Here is a 20,609-nt window from a genome sequence, read left to right as displayed (position 1 = left end):
ACTCAGTGCCTTTAATCATAGATTCATAAATGGCATGCATTGGGGGAAAAGCATGTACCTCAACTACGGTATCAAAAGTATGTGGCTATTCCATTAGTGAACTGAAGTGTCCATAATATGTGCACAATACATACTCAGATGGCTGCTGCAGCCAAGATGTAAATGTACAGTATTCTATCAGTAAATGTTCAATGGGCAGTATACAAGTATGGAATCCATTACCTAGTAACCCGTTATCCAGAAAGTTCTGAATTACAGGAAGGCCATCTCCCATAGACTCAATTATAAGCAAATAAGTCTATTTTTAAAACATGATTTCCTTTTTTTCTCTGTAATTATAAAATGGTACCTTGTACTTGATCCCAATTAAGATATAATGAATCCTTATTGGAAGCAAAACATTCCTTTTGGGTTTAAATTATTTTTTAGAAGACTTAAAGGTCTGATTTTTATGGGGTACTTTTTATTTCTAAATTAAACTGTTTAGCAAATAATTCACTCTACCATTTGAAATGTTTTGAGTGAATCTGTCCTGTTTTGCACTGCAGCACGCACATGTTAATCATTTGTGTGGCGCACGATGGCCAAAAATGTTGGTTCTACCTGTTTGTGTTCATGGGGGCCCCAGACAAATAACTTGTAAAGGCCTTCAAAGTTTCTGATGACAGCCTGAAAGTGTGTGTCTGTTTTAATTACTCAGTCATGCACTCCATGTATATAATTAGTGTTTCTAGTGTTTGACAGGATCTGCTTCTTTCATAGCTGAGCTGCTTAGAGCTGATTTTCATGTCCAAACATTGTCATTTTTGGTGCCAGTTAGATTTGTATATCTTGCATATATCTGTATTTTTATGTAATTTACGCTCTTAGGAGGACAGTCATTCTTGTGAAATTACCAGGCAAACAAGAAAAGTCATCTTGTTCACACCTTGATAAACTGGACCTTAAACAATATAACTGGGAGGCATAAAATGTCCGAGCAATAGTGACTGGTGAAAGCAGCTCAGCCCACTTTATTCATGTGCAAATGTGGGTAAATTGAGAAAGTCATATGTCATATATATATAAAACTTTGTAAAGTTGTTTATAAATGTAATTGTTACTGAAAGCAGTATTATTTATTAGCTGTTATTTATATATTGCAGACACATTTAGGCAGTGCTTTACAGAGATTATACATAATTCACAGCCCACAGGAGTTTACAATCTAAGGTCCCTATAACATATACTACAGTAAATATTATCATGAGCCACTTAACCTGCCTTTATGTTTGGGAAGAACCCACATATACATAGGGAGAACATACAAACTCCTTGCAGAGAGTGCCTAGGTCAAAGTCAAATTCTGGACCCTAACACAGGACTAGGGTCGCCACCTCTCCCGGCTTCTATCTCTGGGCAGGGATGGGCGGTGACGTCATAAGGGATGAGGATGAGTGGGCAGTGATGTCACAGGGGCGGGGGTATGAAGTGGCGATCAGCAATTGGTCGATCGCTGTGTCAGTCACAGCTGGGCAGACAGTTTTGACCCGGACAGCCCTTCTGAAAACCGGGGTCAAAACCTGACAGATGACAACCCTACATAGAACCATATCTATTTGTTCTTTGCTGCACGGCTGGTCCTGACTACATGTGCCACTAAAACATTGTAGCAGTGGCCAGCTGTCACCTAGCTACGACTCAATTTCCCACAATGTCTTGAAAATTTTTGTTAATCCCAAAACACAATTATTCAAAGAATCAGTAGGGAAAATCTTAACTCTGAACAGGCGACTCTGGGGCTTTAATGCCTAAAATATTTATTATAGATTTGAACTGTCACCTACAAGTTAGAAAACAAAATCTTAAATCTGTTTTTTTTTTGTTCTCTACTCTTTTATCTGCTTCTCAGGTTGTAGAAGTGTTGAAGCGTCCCCATAGCTCATATTACCTTTCATTTAAAGCAGCCTAGGTTGTGGGATGCCCTTCCTAGTGATGTTGTAATGGCAGATTCTGTTAATGCCTTTAAGAGGGGCTTGGATGAGTTCTTGAACAAGCATAGTATCCAAGGCTATTATGATACTAAAATCTACAGTTAGTATTGATGTTGGTATATATGGTGTATGTATGTGAGTGTATAGATAGGTCAGTATGGGTTTGTGTGTCCTGGGTTTACTTGGAAGGGTTAAACTTGATGGACTCTTTTTCCAACTCTATGAAACTATGGGACCAATTCACTAAAGGTCGATAATGCTTATCGTATGCTTTTTTGCGTTAAAAAGCATGTGATAATTAATTCCCTATTCATCAAAGTCATTTCACATGCGTTAAGACGCATATTGCATGCGCAAAAAAACGCACTGCGTTATTTATCTCACATTGTGGTAATTCTCGCATAGAAATAATACTAATGCATGATTCACAAACACATATGAAGCGTTAAACACGTTAAATATGGCATTAGTCTGTGTGAGGATTAACACCTACTTGGGGTAGGCGGTACTTAAAGAAAATTGTGGTTCGTGAGTTTTTGGCAACACAACATGGAGTTTGCAGTGGGATTTTTTTCAAGTCTGTGTTGGCCCTAGAGTCATGCATCCTCCAGTTTTCAGGGAAATGGTCATTTTCAGAACAGTAGTTTTCCGAAAGTAATGGTTACGTGCGTAAAATTGTGCGCTAATATAGCACGTGGCGAAATATATTGCACGCATCGGGAAATAACGCATGCGGAAGAAAATAACACAAGAAAAACACTCATCACAAGTTGAATAACGCAAAGAACATCGCGTTTTAATTATGACACGTGTCCTTTAAGTGAATGGAGCGTTAAGTCTCAAAAAATAAGAAGCGATAAAATTTTCAACGCAAGCTAAAAATAGTGCTCGTTTTATCGACCTTTAGTGAATCGGCCCCAATATACTTTAATATCCTGGGATTGCCACCCTGGGGTTGGATAGGTCTTAGAGGTAAATATAGAAACTCCTCCAGCCTATCCAATCCCCCCAAGGTTAAACTGGGACCTACACTCTGAAAGCAAAATGAGCTACTGAATGAGCTGCAAGATTACAGCCGTAAATTAAGTGAGAGGATATACAATCCTAAAATTTTTGGGAGGAGGGCATAGCTCTCTTAGCATCTAGTAGCCCCCTACAACTTTTTACTGTGCAAGGTCCATTACTCAATAAGTAGCTCCTAGAACCAGGCAGGTGCCCAGGTCACCTAGTTAGCAATTCAGCACTTGGGAATAAAGACAGATGGATAGCAGGGCAAAATTGGTGGGTGGGGGAAAGAAAACTTTCATTAAGTAAGTCGGTCATTAGCAGGTATCTAGTTCACCTAGCGGTTATTCCATCCCAGATTCTATACTGTATTATTAAAGTGATTCGTTCTGCTCTTAAATTTCCCAGCATCTGCAGTCAGGCTAAAGCTGTTGTTGAGCAACATCTGGAGGGCAATGAAAAGATGGACATCACTGCATTTGCATATGAAAGACACATTTGCTGATATCAGCACAGCATCTTTATCCTGCAAATGGCACGTGCTGGAAATGCTGGGGGCTCAGTGCTATAAGAAATGGGAAGGACTGACACTTCCAGCACAGGTTCTGCACGTCAGGAGTCATTTCCAGATTCTTCTTCACGTGACCGGGTACCACTCCATCCAGAAGCAGCTCTTTTCTTCGAGACCTGACAACTGATTGGCTGCTGTGTGTACTCCTATCTGCATAACAATGACAGCATTGCCATAGGCTGAAAGCTGTTCCTAAAGAGACAGCTGCTACCTGTAGCTCGTGTGCCTGAACACAGGAGAGGAGATGCTCAGCTTAGACCGGTGAGTGATGTGTAATACTATGACTGTCAAGACTGGTTAAGATCTGTTATAACTCTACTGGTTAAGATCTTTTATAGCTAAATGCAACAGAGTAGTGTCTATGAGGGTGAGAATCTCAGAATTATAGAGCTGTACTAAGGTCAAAAACATACTCCAGCAATCATAATTACACCAATAAACCTGTATCCATTTATCTGCATTATGCTTATATTTTATCTTTTATATTCATATATATATATATATTATATGCATCATTTTTCCCATTGCCAGTATATTAAACAGAAAAGCATTCACTGTACTTATGCACTTACACTAGGACTATTATTATTATCCTTATTTATACAGTGCTATCACATGAAACAGCAATTTACAAAGAGCATTTCATTCTTCACATAAGTCCTTGCCTTGAGTTTATACTCTGATTTCCCTGCCACAGTTGTGCAAATCTCCATACAAACTGTATATCAGAGTCAGTGAGCAGCCAATGAGCAGCTAGTTTAAATATACTGAGGGTCGCAATGTCATTTATTATTGCAGTAATATCTGCTTGTGACCTCATTCTCAATCTATTGTTTAGAAGGTATATTGGAGATTACCCATTGGTCAGATAGAGTTAAAGCAGTTGAGAGTTGTATCAATGTTTGGACATTTGGTCATAAGGAGTCCCATTTCTGGAAAAGTTTCATGTTATTAAAACTGTCCATTTCCTTAAAAGCACTGAAATAATTCAATAAGAGAATACAGTTTTTAAGTCTGGTCTGACTATACAAATGTGGCCTTACACTGGCCAATCTGACTCTAATGGTACTCTGATCAATTGGCCCACAGGTGAATGGCCTTATATGTGCCTGGCCACCTATAGCCGACTGCTATACCTGCTCACATGGTGCATAACTGTAACATAATAAAAGTCACAATAAAGATTTAGTTACTCACAGCAACCAATCAGCTGTTTAAAAGCAAACATCCGATTGGCTACTCTGTGTAACTTGACCTGGTGAAAAATGTTCACTGGCACACAATGGGTTGGCCCAGAGATAAAGCTATTGTTATCTGAATCATTAGAATCCTGATTTGTTTATAGCTTTGTGGTAAAATCTAAAATCATAAAATCACATTATGGTGGTGAGAATGTAGTCATCCATGTTGCACTACAACTCCCAGCAACCTCACAGCCTTTTATCTGAAAGTGGGGATTGTAGTTCAGCTACATTCATAGAACCACAGGTTGTTCATTGCATGAACATTCTGCATATATGTTTTTGTAATTTAAAAGTAAAAAATGATCATTTGTTAATGCATTGACTAGCTAGCTAGTAGGCATTTTTCACTTCCATATATTCTGTATGCAAAAGAATGACTAAGCCTGCCTTACTATGCATTTTGTTTCCATAGCAATAAAAAGTACCATTTGTTTAGGCCTGTGCTAATGCACAGAGAATGTTCAAGTTGACAGTGACATCTCTTAGCCTTTGTTAGTATGTATAGGAAAGTGCTAGATTCCAGAAGATACCAGTGCTGAGCTAGGCACATTCTGCAGCAAATTCTACATACATTAAATACAATAAAATACAACACAGAGTTGTATCTATCTATCTATCTATCTATCTATCTATCTATATATACATATATATATATTTTTTTTTTAGAATGTGTTATTAATTATCCTTCAGTATTACTTTATTACTTTGTATGTTCATGTTGTAAATCAGAACCATTCCCTGGTTTCTTGTGAATCCTGGGATTTGTAGTACAGGTATCTGGAAACCCATTATCCAGAAAGTCCCAAATTACGGCCATCTCCCATAGATTCCATTGTAATCAAATAATTCACATTTTTAGAAATGGTTTCCTTTTTACTCTGTAATAATAAAACATCACCTTGTATTTGATCCCAACTAAGGTATTATGAATCCTTTTTGGAGCCAAAACAATCCTATTGGGTTTAAATACTGTTCAAATAATTTTTTTAGTAGACTTAAGGTGGGAGATCTGAATTACGGAAAGACCCCTTATCCTTGTAAACCAAGCATTCTGGATAACAGGTCCCATACCTGTATCATAATTGTACTACATTCAGATCAGACATCCCTTACAGAGATGGAAACACAGTTCTCCTTGGACTTTATGGAATGTGAGAATCATCACACAATTTTCTTTCTCATCAGTGTGCTGCTCATTGGATGCAAATTTGTGACTTTTATGTTAATCCCCCATGCAGGGTGGGACTGGGCCGCCTGGACACCGGGAAAAATCCCGGTGGGCCCCGGCCCTAGTTGGCCCCGGCCGGTGCTCCCCCTACCCTGTTCCTCCCCTGACGTGTTCAATTTATACGCGCTCGGGGAGGACGTCGGGTGGGGGGCCCTGCGGGGGGGGGGGTAAGGAGGGCCCCTGGGGGGGGGGGGTAGATTTTGTGGCTCAATCTATTTAAATGAAAGCTTTGCTCATTTAAGCATATTTAATCCCTTGTTTATATGATACAGCTTCTTAAAACTCACTTAACCACCATATACACAAATCAGTTCTGACCTATGTTAGACCAGCATTATTGATATGGATTAACAACTTCACTCTCCAAAGGGCCCCAGGCTCCGCAAGGAAGTGAAGGGATTGGGACATGACAGGGCCAGAAAGTGGACCCAGGAAGGATTTGATTGCATTTTCAAGGGGTTGTAGTCAGTGGGGCAATAGCTACAAGGAGGTGGGCAAAGCAGGAAGATCTCAGTGCATTCCCACCTGCCCTCCCTTTATTGGGGTAGGATGTAAGGGCAGAGTGACAAGGAACAGGAGTAATGGTGGAAGTTGTTTGGAGCTGAGGATATAAGCTGTTGTTGAAGGGGAGGATTAAAGACAAGGGGGTTAGCCTCAGCATTGCCAAGATGGGGTAAAGGGGATCTTCATATTAGTATATTAGTAAAATGTAAAGTACTTGTTGGTTAATGTATGGTGGGGATTAGAAGTGGGGAAAGGGGGAAAGACTTTACTTTAGCCCTTGGATATTTAGTATGTGACCGCCAAAGGTGGACCACTGTAGTTAATAATTAATATTGTAATGTTAGTGTTGACTTACTGAGATATATATATGTATTTAGGGATATTTTTATGAAGGGGTCCATATTACTTTTGAGACCCCTGTTCACTATTTTCCATTGTTAATGGAACTATTTTGTTGTTTTCCAGCATCTAAAGGGGTTTAAATCTATATTTTTTGTGTTTGCAGTGCTGCTGGAATTTTCTTGTTCAGTAAGTTATACCCATAGAGTTTGCACTCTAAGCACTGGTGTGCTAAGTACAGGGAAATCAGATGAGTTCCCAAAGATCTGACACATGTGTTGAACCTGGCCTCCATACTGTAAATTAGAGGAAAGGGGCATAAGGATGAAGACTTTTCTACCAAGTTATATTGCTTATGAATGTGTAATGTACTATACAACACATTTGTATTATTTACACTATTGCTTACCAATACATTCATTTGATACACCTGGCATTAACTTAACCCATAGTTACTGTATTCAGCTTAGTCTGGGAAAACAGGTTGTTTTGGTTGAATTTGCTGTACTCCTTAGTAAAATGCATATGGGTATGAGGAGCTCCCTCGGAGACTTGTGAGTCCTATAAAGGCATGGAGCCACAGAGATCTGTGCCAATAAAAAATGCATATGCCACTCTTTTTTACACAGTTCATGGAATTGTTTATGTTCATGGAACAATATAATTAAATTAAATTCTACTAAAAGACTTTGGACTTAATATCATGCCATTATCTTGGCATGAAGAATTTAGCAATTTATGATCTCCATCTCCCTTTTTTAAATATACTATATATCTTTAACCAAATATAACACAGTGTACCACTTAATAGTTTGGCAGTAAGAAAACTGCATTATAATGTCACTCTCTCTTAAAACAGACTTTTTAGTTTATTAGATTAATGAGGAGCTGGTAGCTTTACAAGGGATTTACATAAATAAGATGCTATTTAGCAATGGAGCAGCCATTCAAGTTGAATTGGGGAGTAGGATGTAATAGAAGTATAAATCCACTTTATTGTGTTAATGTAAGATAAAGGGAAAAGCTGGGATATTATGTTCCTTGCACATGTAACACAGGCACGTTATGCACCAAACTGGCTTTTTCCCATTATAGGTCTGTTTGATGTTGATAAATGCAGCGAGTGTTACTGCATTTAATGAGTGTCTGACCTGGTATCATGACTTCCCAGCGGCTTATCTGGGGTTGCCTCAGGCAATTGCATTCTTCACAATCAAAAAGCTGAATTTCTGGTCCAAAACTGGCAATTCGGCTCTTACAACTACCAGGAAAGTGTCACCAGGGGCAAGTTTGTCAATTTGCATCATACCAGTAACTACACTGTCCTCATGCTTTCCCTCTGACTAGATTTCTTTTAGGCATAGTGAATTCTTTAGTTATGTCAAAACAACATAAAATTGTCAATCACTGAAATGATCTGTTTATGTTTATCAGATGGCTTCTAATGATAAGCATAATGAAAAGACTGTGGAAGATCTTCAGCCAGGGGACCTGATTGAAATATTCCGACCTGCTTACCAACACTGGGCTCTGTACCTTGGTGATGGTTATGTCATCAATGTGGCTCCACTGGGTAAAGTCTGTGTGAACACTTCATAAATTAGTTAGTCATTATAATTATAATGATATTTAGTTCTGCTCTTTGCAACAGGTTAGAAAGGAATATGTGTTTTTTAGTATGTGTTAGTATGTGCTTTTTGTATAGATAGGATTTTATATAGATTGCTTTGAAATAATACCACCATTACTTCTCTGACATAAATACCTTAGGTTATTTTGGCAGGCATGGATTTCTGTGAAATTCCGCATTTTGTTACTGGCCTTTTTTTTGCAAAACTGCTACAAAATTGGCAGCTATAGATATTCGCAGAGTGAGACAAAGTCACGGTCGCATCACATAAGTTGCTGTTGCTTCAAAAAATCATGCATAAAAATTTGTGTGGTACCCACATTTCACAAATTTTTTGGCAAAGTGAAATGGGATAGATTCACTCATGACTAATAACAATATTTAAAATATATAAACCTCAAGCTAGGAGACAGCTTGGAGTTATGGACTGGGGCTTATAAGGAAGGTAATTTAGAAACAGATCAGAGACACATCATTTTCATTTGTTGTTCTACTCCTTGGCCCTTTGTAAGTTGTCTGTTGCAAAATCCTGCAGTCTTTGTAACAAAATAACCAAAAATCAGTGAGCTGAGGGGCTTATTGCTATGCTATGTGTATTTAAATATATATGGACAGAAGGAATAAACTTATTATGTAACAGGTGGCGGAGTGGCCAGTGGGTTGGACAGGTTTATACCAAGAAATGTGGCCCCGTGGATAGGTCCTAGTGGTTGGATTAAACTTAAAGCAGGACCTGTTGACTTTGAAGATACCCTAATACCAGCTGCTCCTCTCTGTTGGCATCACCATGCTAACTTGACCCATTTGTGACATCATCTGAGGGGCTGGGCCAATTGCAGGTTAAAATAAAAGATGGTCTGGAATAAAGGGCATGTTAGGGTCAAGTGTGAATTGGACAATTTCTGAGCTGCTCTTTACTATCACTCATCTGTAAGTCCTGCTTTGTGTTGCTGATACAACTCACTAATCACCTGCATGAACTGTTTAAACTGTCTCATCAGTTTTTTACTCGGACTTCAACCGGCTTACAGAGCCAACTAATTGTCCCTGGAAACTGCCAGCTTCACTCATGAACCAACTAGTACAGGGGGTCAATTATTAACTAAAAATAGCAACTAGGCATTAAAAAAAACAATTATTTATTAATTATTAATTAAAATCAATTTATTATTAGTAAAGTTATTTGTATTATTAAACAGTTTTGCTTTTGCTAGCTCATATAATCAATTAATTAGCTTTCCATGCTGTTTTTCCTGGTGTATATGACTGGTAAGGATGTGATCTAAATTACCTATTTAGAAAATAAAGTAGGTTCTCCCAAAAACTGTTCTTTATAGCAGTGACAGATAAGCACATTTTTGACAGTAACAGGTGGTACAAGGAGGGAGAGGGAAAGGGGCCAATGGAAGAGGGTGGGGGGGTTGGTTCACCTTTAAATGTTACCATTGCCTGTCTATCAAAAGAGATGAGATACTGATAATTAGAGGCACATACAATAAAACTCTATTTCTATTTTTTAAAAATTTTTAAACTCAACTAAACCCATTTCCTCAAATGTCTAACATTTACTAAAAAAATCAGATAGGAAAAGTCTGCGTGAGCAAAAGAGGCAAAAACCCAAGTTTTTGCTCTGGAACAATGAACGGAAGGTGGCGCCTAGGTACACTGCTGCACTGCTCTGCTTGTTGGGGTTTTTCTATTGGACCACTTTCAAAAGTTATAGGCTGTAAGTGAAGGGAGAGGTGATGGGGGTCGATGCAGGGGAGTTAAGGGGGCTTTTGTACCTGGGGAGGGGGGGTTTAGTTCTCCTTTAAATCTGTCTGGTTTGAGCCTTAAGAGAGCCAGCAACATGTGTTTTAGTAATTTAAATCTGACCATACCCTAAATTGTCATCTTGGTAAATATCATTCACATACTGGTGAAAGACTAGCATATTGTATACTAAGACTTTCATATTTCTTGTTTACAGAAGAGACTGCTGCTGCTTCACTCTCAAGTGCCAAGTCAGTGTTTAGCAGAAAAGCTCTTGTTAAGATGCAGCTTCTAAAGGATGTAGTGGGAAGCAATACTTATAAAGTGAACAATAAATATGATGATAAATATACACCTTTGCCAGCTGAAGAAATTATCCAACGGGCAGAACTTCTTATTGGCCAGGAAGTATGTTATGACCTCCTTGGGAACAACTGTGAGCATTTTGTAACCCTACTTCGCTACGGTGAAGGAGTGTCTGATCAGGTGACAAGTTCTTTTTCAACTGTTTTTGAAGATCATTTATCTTTTATTTAGACAGTAAGACCAAACACAAAGTAAATAAAGCCTTAAATCCAATGGCGTAACTATAATCACCCAGCCCCCCCCATTCCCCGTGAAAAAAATCTTTGGAGGGGCCCAGCGTACAATCCACCCCTCCCTGGCCCCACCCATCAGCATGTATGCCCACCCCTCACATCCCCTCTTCCCCCCAGCTGGGGAGGAGGATCTCTATAGAGGAAGCAAAACCTCATGGTCCCTGCAGATTTTAAGCAATGGGTTTGCCATTGAGGGCAATGGATGAAAAATTTGGGGTGTTTTGGTGCTTGGTGATCAGGATACTAAAAATGTGGCAGGCAGAAAACTCCAAATTGTCCTATGTGCCATTTTCATAAAATGCATTGAAATAAGTATCGATATTTGTAATACATATGGTATTCACTACTAAAAAGTCTAGGGCTACTAGAAGTCAGATTTCTTTTTATAGGTCACATATTCCAAGGTTTTAATATTTAATAAAACAGAGGTGGTAGCTTTGGACAAGCAACTACTGCCCTCTTTTTTTTATACATTATTTATATTATATTATACTGTTCAGGCCTTAACTTTTTGTGAGCAACGCTTTAAAGACATATGTTAAACCTACCATTTCTTTTGAGCAAAGAGCTATGACACCTGCTTCTGCACCTAGATTATACCACCCCCTAGTTTCAATCCATTTGCAGTCTAAAAGCTGAACTCTAAAGGTGGCCACACGACCATCAGTCGCACGAAAGATCGTACAATCGGCCACACACCGTTCAGGGCTGAAATGGCAGATAAGGAGGTAGAAACAATAGGATTTCTACCTCCTTCTGCCGATTCAGCGCTGAAGGCAGATTTTGCTCATGTGCCTTCTATGGCGCCCGATCAAAATCTTTTACCTGGCCCGATCGGCGAGTCGACCGATATCAGCAGCCTCCTGCGATATCGGTCGAATGGCCGACTTGCCATACACGCACCGAATAGCGTACGAAACGGGGTTTCATACGATATTATCTATGCGTGTATGGCCAGCTTAAGCCACACGAACTCTAAATGAACTCTTGCTTGTTAAACACTGAGATAGAATGAGCTAAGGGGCAGATTTATCAAAATGTGAGATTAGAAATACATACCTGCCCCCCTCCCCCACGTTCTATTCATTCCTGTGGTATTTTTAGAAGCATATCTGTCAAATGGCGAGTTCAAACTTTCAACCATTAATAAATACGCTTCTATAAATCTTATAGGAATGAATAAAATTTGGGTGAGTTTTTATGTATTAACCTCTAAACTCACATTTTATTAAGTCTGCCCCTCATGGGGGGATTTACTTAAACTTTTTTTTTTATTTATATTTTTTGAAAACATGATAAAACTCATTTCCATTGGGAGTCATTTATCAAAAGATCTGAACTGAAAAAGGACGACTGAAAAAAGTCATGGAAAACAGCAACTTTTTGTTGCAAGATAACTACAACTGTTTCGCATTGTTGCACAGAAAAACCCGAAAACCTGTAAAACCACAAAGGAAAGAAAGATCTTCCAATTGTAAAAGGGACATCTGCCATTGACTTCTACATGGTGTATTTTTGTATTTGGAATTGTTGCAGTTTTGTTGCATAATAAATCTCAGAAAAGTTGCTCTTTTTTTCTCCACTACTTTTTCAGGTTTTCGGCAACAATAGGCACGGCCCAAAAATGTTGCAGTTTAGTAAATGCCCCCTTAAGTGTGGTGTCTTATGAAGATGTCTGATTTACATGTTCACATTTTAACACCGGCATCATGGGATGCAATATTTTCTATATTTAAATCTAAATTGTCTGACTAGGGAAGTAGCCAGTTGACTTCTGTGTTCCAGGGATGGCTTTGTAGTATACACAACACTTGTGAGGGAAGGGGTGGCTCTTACAGAGGGTACACTTACAAAGACTTCAGTCGTGAGATTTAAGTAAAATGCAGAGGGACCCATTGTAATTTCTGCCTGGTCAAAGGTGGTGTTGGAACAAAACAGTTGCAACCTACAAACTGGTGGACAAACTAGAAAAGATCAGCACAAGTAGGCACAAATGCCTACTATGCTACCAGGATACCAGGAAAACTCCCGGTGGGCCCTCCTGCTCGTAACCATTTGGCCTGTTTCATGGTCATTCCCTATTTCTGAACGGGAACAAAGAGGAAAATAAGATGGAAGAATAGATGCTAGCATGTAAATGTAGAGAGTAGGAGAATAAACTGGTTGGGTGAGGGCCTAGGCCTAGGTCTAAGTTTTTCTGGTGGGCCCCTGTGGTCCCAGTCCGACACTGCGTAGCAATCGTTAATAAGTACACAGTGCTAAATTTTTTGTAAAACATTCTGATTTTTTCCCATAAGACAAGTAGTGATGTGTGGGTCTACACTACAGTTTCCCTCACGCATGTCCTAACCCGCCCCTTCTCTACTCTTTTAACACTAAAAACCCAATGTGCGCACACAGAGCTGAGTGGATCAGAGGTGAGCCTGGAAAACATGAAACCAAACAAGACTTCCGATCCGCTCTGTGTGAGCGCGTCTGGGCTGTTGCCATAGCTTTTAGTGCAGGCACACAGAGCGGCGTACAGAAGTGGATCTGCTTCTCTCAGCCAGGCAAAAAGAACAGGGCTGAGAGAAGCGGAGATACAATTCATCTGACCTCGCCCTTAGCCAGAACCCACCTGACAGGCAGATAAGTCATTGCTTCTTGTGGGTATTGGGCTAGCCTGCAGATCACTACTGAGGATACATTTTGATACATTTCTTTAGTTTCAGAGCTTAGTAAAGGGAAAGATGGACATATGATGGGACTTACTGAGGGAAAGGGAAGAGATAGAGAGACGTGGCAAGGAGAAGTCTAGCAAGCTCTGCTTTTTATTCTGACTTTGTGTGTGTTTATGTAGGTGTGTGCACAATTGTAGTGTTCTCCCCAGGTTACAAGTTTGTCCCTGAAGAAGAGTACAGTTAGTGCTCGAAACGTTGGATTTTTTTCATTAAAACTGTTTTCACTAATTGCTAAGTCCTTGTGTGCGGCTCTCTGTCCTTATATTTCCTCACTTTTGCCAGCACCCAAGGCATTTGAGCCTGAATTGGGTGTGCTCCACTCTTCCTTTTATATATATATATATATATATATATATATATATATATATATATATATATATATATATATATATAATTATGTGTCTTCTGGTGTGTGTGCATATATGTGTATAGTGCATGTAGCCTTGTGCAGTGGCTTTCTTGCTGTAAGGCAAGGTCACCACCTTGCCTTAGGCTGCATTTCACCAGGGAATGGCTGTCTGCAAATTTTAAGAACCACATTTTTAAACTGGAAATTAGTCTTAGAGAGTCCAAAAAACGAAGACCAAATCCTATTTATCTTTGCACATGGTCATTTCAATGTGAACTTTACAGTCCTTCATTGCAAGAAAGAGCCCTGAGCACATAGCTCCACACCCATTAGTGAGGCCAACATTCCCATGTCACTTTTGGCCTCTAATTTTGTTCACCTCTGTAACTACTGAACCTGCCATACAGGACACTGTCATGACTTAGTACACTGAGATAAAACAAACTGGAGAAACTGGAGAATATTCTTTAAAAACTTAAATAGTCATAAAAAAGGCAAAATTTTTTAGTGCATATCCCCCTTAAGCCCTACCGCTATATTCTCCAGTGAATGCAGCCCCTCATCAAAGTAAATAGGCCATCACTGAGATTCACTTAATTTGTTCCATCATTTCATCCTAGTTTGTATAGGTGGTCTAAAATTTTCACCAAAAATGTCTTATTCATTTAGGGAACTAGTTATACTGAATCACAGAAAAAAACAATTTAAACAGATAAGAAATATACCATTCATGTAGTTATGGGGCTCATTTACTAACACCAAGCAAATCTGCACCCACTGCAACCAAATGTTTGCTTTCTAACTGAACAAAAATGATGATGATGATTTCTTGATTTCATTCATCTGGACCCTTCTCCCCTGGCTAGCTGCCATGGGCCTAAATGTGCAGTTTGTTTCCTGTGGCTAATTACCTACATCATACCTCACATACTGTATGTTCTTTCTTACTCAGGCCGATAGAGCTATTGGAGCCATTGGGTTTGTCACGGCTGCTGCAGGAGCATTCTCACTACTTGGCATGTTTCAAAATAAGTCAAGGCAAGGACAGCGTTAAAATGAACATTTTTAGCATATAGACGGATTTTAAAAATAAATGGAAAAAACTCATATCTTAGTGTGTTACATTTCTTCCTATGATGCATTGTTTTATTCAATATTTACAATAAAAAAACTAGAACCATAATGTTGTACTTGTGGAAGTGTGTCATAGCTTTTGTCTGGTGTATAACCAGACCCATTATCAGTACAACCCGGAATAAATAAGATTACAACACTACAAGATGTATTTAAAGAGCCACCACTTTTCTAACAAAACATATCCTATAAAATCTCATGTGTCCAATATTGCTACCTTTTTCATGGCTATTGACCACTAATACTTACCTTCTTGCACACTGATAGGCAAATACAGGCAGAAACACCCCAATCCCAAACAAATTCAGTTACAATTACACAAAACACCGCTGTGGGACTTAAGACTGATGTGGAATCTTAAAGGAGAACTAAACCCTAAAAATGCATATGACTATAAATGCCATATTTATTGCATGAGCCTAATAGTTTAGCATCTGTGTAGAATTAAATATCCAAACCTTCAACATTGTGTGCAGGAGCTCCCCATCTCGGATTTTGTTTGAAGTGCCGGTGACATGCACATGCTCAGTGTGCTCTGGGCAGCTGTTGGAAAGCTAAACTAAACAAATTATCAAGCAGAACTAGAGACTGGCCTGTCACAGAAGCTAAAGCTACAGGGCTAATTATTAAATTCTAATGCTTACTGCACTGGTTGCAAAGATGCCACGTACTAATAATTGTCTTTATATCCTGACATTTATAAATATGTAAACAATCCAGAAGAATGGCACTTAATCTTCCAAAGGTTTATATATATATATATATATATATATATATATATATATATATATATAGTAAGCTTACTAATTATGTTAACCATACAATAAATAAGTAAGTAAATACACGGAGATTAAGTGCCATGTGGTGTGAGATACAGTAGAAAAGAGGTCCCTGCCCAGTAGAGCTTACAGTATAAGTGGTTGGGTAACATACAGGCACACATTAGAAGGCAAGATTGCTCAACATATGGGCATTTGCCCTTAAGTGCAGGACTAAAAAAAATAATGTTTTAGTGCTCCAGAAGGTAGCATCGTTTTTTCTTAAGAGAGTGAGTGTTCCCTACGGAGGGATTCAGGGATAGAGTTCCAGAGGTAAGGAGCAGTGAGACAGAAAGGTTTAAAACGAGAGAGAGCAGTGGGTGTGGATGGTGTACGCCTTCTCGTTCCCATGAAAAAACAATTGGGTCAATGTGAGTAGTAACTTCACACATTAGATGTAGTCAGGTGCCTCTACCCTTACCTGGATAAAGTAATCTGCATCAGGAAAACGGAAGCTTTATTATTTACCTTTGCAGGTAACAATCCTGGAACTAAAGCCTCCAAAAGTACTATCGCTAGATGGATCAAAGAATGCATCTAAACTGCCTATTCATTACAGACAGCACTGGTTTCAGGGTTAAAAGAACACTCTATCAGTGGGTTGGTAGTGTCCTGTGAACGCCGCTCCCAGGTTTCTTCAGAAGAAATATGTAGAGCGGCTACCTGGTCGTCTTTGTGTGTCTTTTCTAAACGCTTGTTAAGTCCCATCGGTGCCACTGCCATGTGGAGGGAACATGAGAACGGAAAATCATATCATCCTATTCATTTCCTGGACTGGAACATGGAAGTGGGCATGTTGTAACATTTCAAAATTAAATATAAAAAAAACTATTTGTGTTTATGAAAAACAGATTTCACTGCAGGATTCTGCTGGGGAAGCTCTATTAACTGATGTGTTTTGAAAAAAATATGTTTTCCCATGACAGTATTCCTTTAACTTTTAGTATGACATAGATAGTGATATTCTGAGACTATTGCAACTGGCTTTTATTTGTTGTGCTTTTTCATTTATTTGGCTTATTGTTCAGCAGCTATCTGCCATGGTCTTGTTTACCTTAGCAACAAAGCAGTGGTTTGAATGAGATACTGCAATATGAACAGGAGAGGGACTGAATAGAAAGATAAAGATCAAAAAGTAACAATAATAACATTGTAAGCTCACAGAGCAATAATTGTCTGCTGGGGTAAGTGACCCTCATCTAAAAGCAGGAAAGAGGCAAATTGTGCAAAAACTAAAAATAATAAAGAGCAACTGCGAAGTTGCCAGGAATTGGGCATTCTATAGCATATTAAAAGTTAACTTAAAGTTGAACAACCCCAATAAAAAAGGGGGTCCATAAAGTGTTTTTTGTTATACCTCTGGGTTTCTCCATTTTTACTTACTAAAATCCTGCCATTCAGTGGGATACCCTGGGGCAGGCATCCCCTACCTTTTTCACTACGGAGCCAAAAAACCTGTTGGGATGCCACGCAGGCATGAAAAAGTTACCTTGAAAATACAAAATAAGGGCTATGATTGGCACTGGTAGACCCTATATGGCTTGTCAGCCTACAGGAGGTTCTGTGTGGCAGTGCACCTGTGTTTTATGCAAACAAAACTCCATAATGTATATATTTTGGTACATATGCTGAAAGGGCTTGGGCTGTTCCATGTATTAGTTACTTAGCAGGAAAATAAGTTGAATGAGTTGAAAGTCAAACAGCCATCAACTGTGAGGGTAGAGACTTCTATAAAAAAGAATATGTTTGGGCAATACCACACTAAGTTTAAAAAGTTGGCATTAGTAGTGGTAAAGCATTTATTACAACCATTGATTCATTATTTTTTGTAAAATGTGAAGAGTGTAGTTACATTAAATAAGAGTGTCCCTATATCAAATTAGCTGTTATGATAACTGTTCACAACAGTGAACAACCTGCATTTTAAACAATATGGAATTCCCCCATGTTAATATCTGCAGGGAAGGCACCAGGTACACAGAGCTGCAGGGTAATAGGAGCTGCTAAGCTTCTTGAGCAGGGAGAAAGGGAGAGCTGGGCTGCAGCTCAGAACAAGTAGAACTTGAGCTCAGAACAAGTCGAACCATAGCTCAGAACAAGTCGAACCATAGCTCAGAACAAGTAGAACCTCAGCTCAGAACAAGTAGAACCTCAGCTCAGAACAAGTAGAACTGCAGCTCAGTTTAAAACAGTAACAGGTAATAGCTTAATTGTATTGTAAATCAGACGCCAGTTATTGCAGTGCCAGGTGAATCAACTGAATCTGAATCAGGGCCAGGTCATAACTAACCAACTGCTACATAAAAACACCAAGAAAATATATGATTGGGAGGCCAGATTACTAGAGTTAAGGTCCCCATACACGGGCCGATAGTAGCTGCCGATATCGGTCCCTTGGACCGTTTCGGCAGCTAATCGGCCCGTGTATGGGCAGAACCGAGCGGCCTGGGCGACCGATATCTGGCCTGAAATTGGCCAGATATCGATCGGCCAGGTTAGAAAATCCAGTCGGATTGGGGGCCGCATTGGCTCGTTGATGCGGTCCCCGAACCGACTGCCCCATGGCCACAAATGTAATTCGATCGTTTGGCCCCAGGGCCAAACGATCGGATTATTTTTTTTTTTAGCTACTTGCTACGCGATATCGCCCACCCGTAGGTGGGGATATTGGGTGAAGATCCGCTCGCTTGGCGACATCGCCAAGCGAGCGGATCTTATAGTGTATGGGGACCTTTAACCTCTATCAGTGCTGGAAGAAACAATAACATCGGTTAAGACATTGATTCTTAAGTAATGTTTCCCACTAGGCTTCACTAAGATCTAGGATGTCTCTAGTCCATTTTTGGAACAGTGTTCGTTTTATGTTTTGTTTTTTTCAAGAAAACAAAAGCATCAATTGCAAATTCAATACATAAAGACATTTTGGGAGGAACATACATATATGATACATATATCATATGTTTTGTTGTTTATGTATTTTTTCTTATCATGAAATATTCAATATCTATATACACTGTAGTATATCACACTTATTGTGTCTTTCTTTCATCCCTTATTCTCTTTACTTAATTAGATAAGCTGTTATGGGTTTCCTCTAGCAGATCTGCAGTAATATCTGCACTGTCTCTAGTTTATTTGTTTTCCCAAATGAATAAAGGCATTGACCCAGGCATCCACCACAGCATCCTCCACAGCAACCTAACTACCAAATAAAATGCGTGGCACTATCATATTAGAATGATACTGGAAACAGCTTTATTGAAATTACAAACAATAAATGCCATGAAATAGAATATCATGACATGACATCCAAGAAATATTATACACTTTATACTAAACATTGTACCATTGTTATGACCTGAGCCCGCCATGGCATACGACGCCATGCCTTCCAAGCAAAATCATTAGTTTCCTGTAATGTTATGTTAAACAAATAACATTAGATCTAAATCTGTTTGACTCCCAACCTCTTTGCCTCCTCTGGGCCCAGGCCTTCTGTGGCTGCTCCAATTCTGAATGAGTGACTCCCATATTGCTTATCTGATAACCATAAACCCTTAAAGGCCTTCTTAATGGAGAAGGAAAGGCTAGTAAAGAGTTAATCTCAAGCTGCAGGCATACCTTCAGTTGTCTCAATATTGCCCTTAAGTCTCCCCATATTTCTCCCGTTCAGAGGATTTGAAGCCAAACAGGAAGAAAAACGCTGAGCTGTGTAAAGAAAGTTCCCATAATGCCTCTCTCCTGCATAGACACCCAGACCAGTGTACATGCTCCGTTTGTAAGACTATGAGCCAGCTTCCTGATGATTGGCTCAGATCCACATTCCGAAGGGAGGGGGAGTGAGTTCTTAGCATTCTTGAGGGAGGGGGGAGCAGGAAAGAGCAGAGAACAGAAAGCTGCATGTCTCTGGCACAGGAATTACAGACACAACAAATCTTTTTTCAGAGAAGTCAGTGCAGCATTTCTGTGAGTGCTTATGGCTGTATTTACATAGACCTTTCTGATAAAGCTTACTGAGTTTTTACCTTTCTTTCTCCTTTAAACACCGTAATGAATTGAAAGTGGGGCAGACAGCATCCATTCTGGTGTATCAAGTACTCACCCTAGCCAATAGGTCTGACTGCTCTGTCCTCTGCATTGCATTTTACTGGGCATGTATAACAACCTGCCACCCCAAACAGGGGGACCATGAGTTTTTTACATTTTGAGTCCCTTATGAGGATTGTCAGACCCTCTGCTAACTCCCAAGCATCCAGTGCCTGAATCCACCCTTTTCCTTTTGTATTCCTACTGACTAACTTGAAAATTCTGAAAGCCCTGTAAAAAGCCCATGAAAAAGCCAGGTGGAACAATACACCATCATATGCCCTGTTGGTTATAACATGCAGTTGATCAAAAAGCCCTTCCAAGATATTCAAAGTTATGTGGTACCTACTGTCAATGGATCTTTATCCCCTCCTAAACCCTTTTATGGCCTGTCTAATGACAAACTTTTTGGTAAAGTCCTTCTGGCCTAGGAGCTTTAAGAGGAAGCTGCTACTTTTTTGTCCAAGGTGCAGATGGTGATGTTCCTATAGAAATCTAGGGACAGCTGCCATGCCAACAGGCCTAAAGCCATCACTACTAGCTCTCCCAATCTCTGACTCAAGTTTGAACCATTCATGCCATATTATGTTGTAAGTCATCCATGTCTGAGGTGCTACTGACTGCCTAACCCAGTCCAGCATACCTGTCAGACAAGCT

General features: G+C 39.4%; 1 protein-coding gene across 1 annotated transcript; it reads left to right on the top strand.

The window, feature by feature from the left end:
* Positions 1–3,381: 3,381 nt before the first annotated feature.
* plaat1 (phospholipase A and acyltransferase 1) lies at positions 3,382–15,097 on the top strand. The gene is made up of 4 exons (XM_018094360.2): positions 3,382–3,810; positions 8,299–8,437; positions 10,464–10,732; positions 14,867–15,097. Exons 2-4 carry the CDS (start codon positions 8,299–8,301, stop codon positions 14,966–14,968), a joined length of 510 nt encoding a protein of 169 aa, XP_017949849.1. The 5' UTR covers positions 3,382–3,810; the 3' UTR covers positions 14,969–15,097.
* Positions 15,098–20,609: the final 5,512 nt, after the last annotated feature.

This window comes from Xenopus tropicalis, chromosome 5, assembly GCF_000004195.4.
Source record: "Xenopus tropicalis strain Nigerian chromosome 5, UCB_Xtro_10.0, whole genome shotgun sequence".
Classification (NCBI taxonomy): domain Eukaryota; kingdom Metazoa; phylum Chordata; class Amphibia; order Anura; family Pipidae; genus Xenopus; species Xenopus tropicalis.
This window is presented reverse-complemented; position numbering and strand designations above follow the sequence as displayed.